General features: G+C 42.6%; 1 protein-coding gene across 2 annotated transcripts in view; it reads right to left on the bottom strand.

Moving 5' to 3' along the window:
- Positions 1 to 8,634, bottom strand: part of ARL5A (ADP-ribosylation factor-like 5A) — a 45,574-nt gene extending 36,940 nt beyond the window's left edge. Inside the window, exon 1 of one of the 2 annotated variants that reach the window (XM_006834546.1) lies at positions 8,588 to 8,634. Coding sequence is in view for 1 of the 2 variants with exons in the window: in XM_006834545.1 (XP_006834608.1) it covers positions 8,331 to 8,376 (46 nt within the window). In the remaining variant the exon portion in view is untranslated. Of the gene's footprint in view, positions 1 to 8,330 lie in introns of both variants that reach the window. The other variant, XM_006834545.1, reaches the window with a different exon arrangement.
- Between the last annotated feature and the right edge of the window lie 1,070 nt (positions 8,635 to 9,704).

Genomic DNA, 9,704 nt, shown 5'->3' with positions numbered 1-9,704 from the left:
AATCTGTGTTAGAAGAAATACAGCCAGAATGGCCAGACATTATCTCTCGTACTTTGGACATGTCCGGAGGGACCAGTTCCTGGAGAAGGCTATCATGTTTGGTAAAGTGGAGGGTCAGAGAAAACGAGGAAGACCCCCAACAAGATGGACTGGCACAGTGGCAGTAACAATGGACTCAAACATAGCAACAACTGTGAGGTTGCTGTTATACATACTGTCGCTCTGAGTCAGTACAGACTCAATGGCACCTAACAACAAAAAGACCAGTTAATACCACCATTGTTCAAATTTATGCACTAACCACTAAAGCCAGTGATGATGAAATTGAAGATTTCTACCAACTTCTTCAGAGTCCTAGTAAATGCACCAGACTGCAAAGCTATTTGAACTGCAAGGTCAGCGGTTCAAGCTCACCAGCTGCTCTTCGGAAACCCTATACAGGGTCACTATGGGTTGGAACCGACTTGACAGCACTTAACAACAACAACAACAACCAATGTCTTCAGTATAAAATTGATTGATCAACATGCATTGATAATTACTGGTGATTTGATTGCAAAGGCTGGAAACACAGCGGAAAGATCAATAATTCCAAAATATAGCCTTGGTGATAGAAATGATGTTTTTACAGTGAAGCACTGATGACTGTTTTTAACAGTTTCCTATATATAAGGTGTGTTGTTGTTGTTACGTGCTGTTGAGTCAGTTCTGACTCACAGCAACCCTGTATGGGGTTTCTGAGGCGTAGCTGGTGAGTCTGTCTGAACTGCCAACCTTGCGGTTCACACAAATCTGTGGTCCAGTGCTTATCTTACAGTGCCATACCAGGACTTAAGACATAATTGTGTAATGGGCTCAAAGATTAAGGTGCCAACTCAATGGTGACAAAGTTTCTTTCCAACGATCTTTCAGACACTTTCTAGTACTAAATCAATTTCCTTTGACCTTCCTTATTGTTGTTATGTGTTGTGCAGTTAGTTCTGATTCACACACAGTGACTTATACACAACAGAAGGAAACACTGCCCGCTCCTGCACCAACCTCACAATTATTGTTATACTGGAGTTCATTGCTGCTGCCATTGTGCCAGTTCATCTCTTTTGGGGTCTTCTTCGTGGACCTTCTACTTTATCAAACATGATGTCCTTCTCCAGGGATTGGTCCCTCCTGATAATATGTCCAAATTGGGAGAAACAATGTTTCACCATCTTGGCTTCTAAGGAGCATTCAAGGCTGTACTTTCTCCAACACACAGATTTGTTTGTTCTTCTGTCAGTCCATGGTACTTTTGACTTTCCTTAGTCTCTCATTAGCAAGAAGGAATAGCATTCTATGTAAAATCTACAACCAAAAAGAGTCACAATGCACTTCAAAACAAATACTCTATAGACCTAAAATACCATGTGTAAAGTCAAAACAACCAACCAACCTGCTGATTCCGACTCAGAGCAATCCAATGTACTTCAGAGTAAAATTCTGCTCTAATACTTGATTTTTCTAAGTACATTACCAAGCCTTTTTGAAAAGCCACTCACTGGATTCAAACTACCAACATTTCAGTAAGTAGTAGACTACTTACATTTGTACCACCCAGGGACAATGAAAAATGTCATTTTATTTTGGGCAAATAAAACAAAATTTTTTGGTCATTCTAATTATTTCATGAATGTGAGTCATGTTAAGTGTGTGTACCTAAACTAGATCACTACCTAGGAGGATTTTCCTTTTAGATTATCTATGCAACAGCATCTCTGCATTTACTCAGATGAACTGTTACCTACTTGGATGGAATTTTGAGCTTTAGTTTCCCAATTAACACTTTACTGCTTTGTCGTGAAAATACCTCCATGTTTTTCTTGTTCCGCTTCTCCTTTATTTTTTCTTGACACATCCTGGCAGCATACCAATTTCATTTACTGCTAGTTTCTAAAAATTAACAGTATGCCTGTACTGTTAAGAAGGCCTGGTGGTGCTGTAGGATAAGCACTGGTCTACTAACCACAAGGTTCATGGTTCAAACTCTCATTAGCGCCTCCACAGAAGAGACATGAGGCCGTCAGCTCCCATAAAGATTTATTAGTCTCAGGAACCTAAAATATGATGATCAGTCAGATTGTGGGGGGAGGGTAAACTGGCAGCCTTCTATTTCTGAATCCATAAAGTTAAAAAAACTGGAAGTCATCCTACTTCACTCTCACCTGCTATCTAAACTGCCACAATTCCCATCAATTCTATTTCACATAGAGAAGATGCAATTCTGTCATGTTCGTTATAGCTCTCTGTGTGTAGCACAGACCCTGGAATAAAGCATGTATCCAATAAAGCATTTTTCAATGTATGTGTAAGTAATCAGATCTTGAAGATAAAAATGTTAGGAGGAGATGTCTGAACAACCAACTCACTTTGTATTAAAAATGTAAGTTTATGGCTTCAAAGTACTGTCAATACAAAGCAATGAGTATGCATGGCAAAATTAGAGAACCAATCAGGAAACGAAGACTTGAACAGAGAAAGCTTAATATAAAAAAATTACTATGATGGGATTAGAGTAACAAGGGATTGGCTAGCACTGAGACACAACTGTAAAGATTCCAGGAACGACAACCTAAGGAGCACCCACTACTCACTGGACTGAGAAAACACTCTAAGAAGGGCACCCTCAGGGATGAGATTCAAACATCCTTGGAGGACATGGCCAATAAGAACTTGTGATAGAAAGCTGTCCATTGGGAAGTGTTTCGGTATTTCAAAACCACCTTAGGTGGGTGCTGGAGGAAGCTGCTGGCTGCAGCCAACACTTGAGAAGCTACTTGAGCTCCAATAGCCGGATAGACACTGCTTAAGCGAGCACATGGTAACTACAAGAAAAACCCTCTTTCCTGTAATGTCTCCCTCCACTGCTATCTACTGTGTGCACAAAGCTTAACATTGTGCCAATGAATGTAAAGTGAAGCAATAAACAGTCCATCCCTACGTACTCTCTGGGGTCCTGGTGTGGCACTCTCGGTTAATACATTTGACTGCAAGTTGGTTTGAACCACAAGGTCAGAGGTTCAAGCTCATCAGCCACTCCTCAAAAACACTTTACAGGGTTGCTATGAGTTGGAATCAACTCAATGGCACTTAACAACAACAATAAAATGTACTCTTCAGGGGTCCTGGTGTGGCGCTGACAACAACAATAAAATGTACTCTTCAGGGGTCCTGGTGTGGCGCTGTGGGATAATGCACTGGCCCAATAGGTCAATTTGAACTACACGGTCGGTGGTTCAAATTCATCAGCTGCTCCTTGGAAAGGGTTACTATGAGTCAGAACTGACTGGAAGGCACTTAGCAACAATGTACTCTTCTACACATCTTAGAACTCTCAAGTAATTATAAAACAAAAACCGAAACCAGTAGACTCCCCAGCATGAGACTCCTGAAATATAAGGTAGTTTCTCCAACACTCATTGTTCTTCCCCTCACCCCAAAACTGTTTTACTGTGAATAGAGTACATGATCAGTTTCACATTCAGGAAATCAAACCATACACTTTATTTCACCTCAAGCACTGCATTACCCTAACTGCAACAACACTTATCTATCATATTTCCTCCACATGTTTGTTTCTAATCCTCCTCCTTTCCCAACCATGCTGAACTTTGTCCTTGGGTAAATGCTGTCCTTTTGATTTTGAAGGGTGTACACCGCACTAGTGTTGTTGTCCCCTCTAGGGACCTATCTACTGCTTGGTTGAAGACTGAGCCATGAGGGTGAGGAGTTCAGTGCCAGACCTGAAGGTTGACTAAGGGCCATAGTCATTCAACATTCATTCTTTAGAACTTGTAATTCCTTTTCTAAGAACCAGCCAGGTGAACATTACAAGGCACCAAACAGAAGAGAAATATAAATAAAGCTATCAACTGGGAAATTCCACAGCTTCTTTCACAGTTCACCTAAGTGTCAGAAAGTTCTTTTTATCATCAATCTTTTTTTATGAAAATAAGTGTGGATAAGTGCAGTACTGCATAGTAGGTTTAAACAACAAGGTCAGCAGTTCAAACTCACCAGTCGCTCCTCAGAAACCCATACTGGGTTGCTATGAGTCGGAACTGACTCAACAGCACTTAACAATAACAAAGTGTTTTTATGAACATGGGCTCTGGCAGCAGACAATCTTGGTTAGATTCCCAAGTCTACCACTTTTAATTCTAGGACCTTAAGCAAGTTGTCTAGGAGTCCGGTTGTGAAATTGTAGGATAATGAATGGGACCACAAGGTTGGTTTGGCAGTTCAAACTCACCAGCCACTCCTTGGAAACCCTATATAGGGTGTCACCATGAGTTGGAACTTACTCAAAGACACTTCACAACAACAAGCAAATTGCCTAGACTCCTGATGTGTCTCTGGAAGACTAGCACTGGACTGCCAACCATAAGGTCAGCAGTACAAACCCACCAGCTCCTCCTTGGAAATCCTATAAAGGGTCTCTATGAATCGGAACCAATTTGTTGCCTAATGTTTCTTTGCCCCTGTAAAATAGGGAGCTTACATTCTGTGGAGCTGTAGGATAAGCACTTGACAGCAAGGCTGGTTAAACTGTAAGGCTGGTGGTTCAAACTCACCAACTGATCCTTAGAGTAGGGAGGCCATGAGTCAGAACCTACTTGAAGAAGACACTTAACAAAAACAACACTATTTACCTCATTAGGTTACTGTGAAATCAACTGAGTGAAGATTAAATCAACTGACTCATGTAAAACACTTAGAATCTAACTTTTCAAAAGTCAGGAAATGTTAGCTACTATAAATTAATCTGTAGAGATGGAGTTAGTTTCTTTTCTATCACTCCAAAACAAAATAAAATGGTACATAAGGGCAAAGGACTTTGTTTATTTCATACCTTATCCCCTTCACCTAGAAGTCTCCAGCACAAGGTGTTGTGGTTAAGTGCGTGGAGTTGATTCTGACCCACAGCCACCCTGTACAAGGTTTCCAGGGAGCAGCTGGTGAGCCTGACTGGCACAAAGTAGGTATTCAAAAAATATTTATTTAATACACAACCATAGCACAAACCTTTCTTTTCTAAGACATTAATGGCCACTATTCAAAGTCCTAATGAACAGGGTCTGTAGTGTCACAATGGTTAAGCACTGAGCTGCTAACTAAAAGGCTGATGGTTCAAACCCACACAGCTGCTTTGTGGGAGAATGACCTGCTCCTGTAGAGTAGAGCCTAGAAAACTCTATGGTATAATTCTGTCATGTGGGGTTCTATGAGTTGAAATCGACTTGACATGACCTAACAGCAACAACAAAAACAATTCAAAGTCCTAAAGTTGTAAAGACTTATTAGCTTAGTTAAGTGAGGAACAGTTAACAGGGAAAGGAAAAAAAAAACTTCACTGGAAAAAATGATGTCAATCTTTTCTTTAAAAAGACCAACAAATCAGTAACAAAACCCTTAAATGTCTTAACTTGCCTGGCTCTGGCGCATACAGTTGTGTGACCTAGAGAAAAATCATTCCACTTAACCTCAGTTTTCCTTTTATCAGAGAAAAAGAACAATTACTTCAAAGGATTCTTGAAACATTTAAAAACAACAACAACCATACATGACAACATCTAGGACAAAGTTCATACTCTACTTAATCTAAACATCACCTAATGCAATCTCTGGTTTTTCTAGTTCGAACAGTACCCAATTATATGCTTTCATTGTGAACTCAGCCTATCTAAACTTCAGCATGACAAATTATGTAATACCCCAATATCTTCTTCCAATGCATTTCTGTGAAAAGAATACAGGATTGTCTTCTGTTTCTTCTGAAGGTAAAAATAAAGCACCCATATTCAATTTAACACAAAGCCAAATAAATCAACAAGTATCTATCATATGTTTAACAGGGAATATTTAGAAAAGTGATACTACTGTTAGGACAACCACATCAATTAGCATAGGAGAAGATAGTTTACCACATTTTCACATTGTTATTGTTTGCTGTTAGGTCAAGTCTGTGACAATCCACTGACCGAAGGTACAACAGAATGAAACACTGCCCAGTCCCTACACCATCCCCACAATTACTTAGCTGCTGGTACCACTATGCCAACCCATCTCATTGGGGGTCTCCTCTTTTTTGCTGACCCTCCACTTAATTAAGCATCATCATTTTGTAATACTGATATCTAACTTCCTAGAACTTGACTTCATTAATATTTCTAGCCATTAATATCCCAACACGGAAGTAAACGTCCAGTCAAAAATTACCACAAAATAAAAGCAATAAGAACACTACTATTAGTAATGTTTAGCAGTCACAATGCATATAACATTATTATTTATTATTGTTAAATAGTTGTGGGCAAAGCTCTATTCATTTTTTAACTTTTTACTGTGGCTTGAGTGAAGGCTCTAGTTCATTCTTAAGTTACAGAAACCATTTTATCACTGACTCTAGATGCTGTGGGTTAATGCGCCAGACTGTAAAACCGTTTGAACTGCAAGATTGGCGGTTCAAGCTTACCAGCTGCTCCTCGGAAAACCTATACAGGGTCACTATGGGTCAGAATCGACTCCATGGCACATAACCACCACCATTATAGTTCAATTAACAAGCAAAGGGTTTCTAAAATTCATAGCAGGGTTGTAACAGATTTTGGCTAAAAACCATATACAATTTCGGACATTAAAACTAGATCTTATCTACTATAAGGACCACACGTCTTACAGAGCTCTACGTTTTTCATTGACTTTATAGATATCTGTGATGGAGAGAGTTTTAGGCTCCACTGTCATTGGAGTAGAGTTGCTGGAGCTACAGGTGAGAATAACTAGCTAGGTCTGATGAAGTTAAGTGGCCTGTTCCCCACTGTGTTGACACAGCCAGCCAGAGACAGTGTGGATTCCAACTAGTTTTTTTCCATTTTATAGGAAGTCTCAACATTAGATAAATTATGTGACCAAGAGTATCACTCTCTCTCTTTAAATATACACAGGGATTTTAAGTTCTTTCTACTCCTTTCCCATCACCTTCTAATGGGAGGAGCTGAATCATGAAGGAGGAGGTTGGGTAGTAGGAATAGAAGTCACCATTCATAAGTGGAAAACTGGGATGTAATACCATCACCAAGTTCCTAGTAGTAGGAATTATGAATCACCTAGTTTGAGTTAAAAAGAAACAAAAGCACACTACTACATTATATCTAACAACTGAAATATTTTATCTAAGCTGTTTCCTCTGTCAGTTTTTAACACTCCTCGGTTTGTAACAAGTTTAAATAAACTTGACCTGCATGTCAAAGCAATATATAAAACTGGAGTCCTGGTGTGGCGCTGTGGGTTAATGCGCTAGACAGCAAAGCCGGTTTGAATCGCAAAGTCGGCGGTTCAAGCTCACCAGCCACTCCTTGGAAACCCTACACAGGGTCGTTATGGATCGGAACTGACTCGACGGCACTTAACAACAACATATGATAAAACGGAGTCCTGATGTGGTGCTGTAGGATAAGCACTGGACTGGTAACCACAAGAGCAGCGGTTCAAACCCACCACCTGCTCCTTGAAAACCCTATACAGGGTCGCTATGACGTAGGTTTCTACAGCACTCAACAGCAACAACAAATAATAATACAAATACATTCTAAACTTGGTAACGTACTAGTTTCCCACAAATAAGAAATGTATCATATGGTATGGGTTTGAAGTGCTTTCAGTGAAACACTTACAAACATTTTTAACTCATGGGAGAAAAAAATTAATGAAATAGGCAAGAGGCAAATGACCTGATCGTACGTAACCTTAAACACAGATATAAACACAAATATAAAAAAAGCGAGAAGGCCATCACTATTCAGGGAGCATAAGAGGTCTCCGCAAAAGGAGCGCTACGGGGGAGGAAAGGCTCTTTAGGGTCACCGGGCAATTCAAGAGCTATTGCTCGTGATTTCCGCATTCTGCAAACCTCAGAAGCTCGGTGTTGCGGCCAGGGCCATAAGCTGTGTAAGCTTCCTGTCAAGAGGATCCAGCATTTCTGCGTAATTCAAACACAATTGTTGGAAGAAGACAAGCTGTAAGACCCGTGGGGCGTGGAACAAGAAACCTGTACCACTGGCGATCGCAATCGCAGCAATGGGTGTATTTGCAGAGTGGACACCTTAGAAAGGCCCCATGAGGCTCAGGGCAGCGAGTCGGGAACCAAGCCCAAGTTGGGAGTGGGGAACGATGGGCGCGGGGCTCCCGGGCACCTGGCTCGGTGTGGCGCCCGACTGCGCGGCCCACGCTCCGGATGTACTCACAGATCCCTGCCCTGCCCGCCCGCCCGCCTGCCCGCGGCCGGAGCCCCTCACCCTGGTGATTGAACAGTCTCCAGATCCGGGTGAAGAGAATTCCCATTCTCGGGCAGCGGACCCCCTCTAATCCCCCGGGCCGCCTGGCCTCCCCGGGCTCAGGCTGAGGCTGAGAAGAGAGACGCGCCAGAGTCTCCGCCTGTGCCGCTGCTGCTCCTGCACTTGCCGCCGGCCCGCTTCCCGGGAACCGGACGGAGGCCGAATGCCAGGCCGCCCTGCCGCATGCGAGGCCCCGCCGCTGCCGCCGCGGCACTAGCCTGTCTCGCGGACATCGCCGCCGCGTTGTCTGACAGGAGCCTCGCCGGCAACCGTCCACCCCAGCTCCTCCCGGGCGGCTGCGGTGGCGGTGACCACGCGGGCGGGGAAGGCGAGGGGTGGAGCAGGGAAGGCGCAGGCGCCTGGCACAGTGGGCGGGGCCTGGGGAAGCTCGCCCGCTTGGGTAGAGTTTATAAGCTTAACGAGGCGGCTCGAGGGCCACGGGTGTAGACGCTGAGTTGGGGCTGGTGGCTTTTGATAGTTTATTGTTGTGTCCTTGCTGAGTTTTTTGTTTTGTTTTTTCGCTCTGCATTTTCGCCACAGAGCCTTAATGTAAATAAACATATGGAATGCCTAGTTCCCACACCTTCATAACAAAAGCAAATTCACTCTGATCTCAACAACCCTATAGAAAAGAATAGACTTGCTCCATTGCCTCGGAAACCCTGTACAGGGTCGCTATGGGTCGAAACCGACTTGACGGCACTTAACAATACAACAGTTGGGTTTCCAAGTCCTTGCCTTTCTCTGCGGAGCGACTGGTAGGTTTTGGCAGTCCAGTGCTTTAGCCATCGTGCTACCAGCGATCCTTTGTCCTTCATACACAAACAGACACTAACGCACAAGTCCCACATCCTGGATCTCAAAGCCATGATATTCCATAAAGGTTATTGAGAGAAGTTACCACTCATCTGTCAGTTTGTCTATTGTGGTGACTTGTGTGTTGCTGTGATGTTAGAAGCTATGCCACTGATATTTTAAATACCAACAGGGCCACCAATGGTGGCGTCTTAACGGAGCTTACAGACTAAAACCAGAACAAGGAGAAACAGACTACTTCTGAATGTTTAGTCACTGAAAACTTTAGGAATAGCAGTGGATTACAGTCAGAAGGCACCAGAAATCGAATACTGAAACGTAATGAAGAGCATCAGAATATTGTCAGATATAGTGCTGGAAGATGAGCCCTTCAGGTTGGAAGGCACTTAAAATACCACTGGGGGAAAGCCACCTCAATGAAATAAGAGTTGAACACGATGATGAGAATAGAGTAAAGATTTTGGGACCTTCATTTGCTGATGGTGCACAACTGAATAGGAGGATAAAAAGCTGTAAACA

The sequence above is a fragment of the Chrysochloris asiatica genome, unplaced genomic scaffold, assembly GCF_000296735.1.
Source record: "Chrysochloris asiatica unplaced genomic scaffold, ChrAsi1.0 scaffold00012, whole genome shotgun sequence".
Classification (NCBI taxonomy): domain Eukaryota; kingdom Metazoa; phylum Chordata; class Mammalia; order Afrosoricida; family Chrysochloridae; genus Chrysochloris; species Chrysochloris asiatica.
This window is presented reverse-complemented; position numbering and strand designations above follow the sequence as displayed.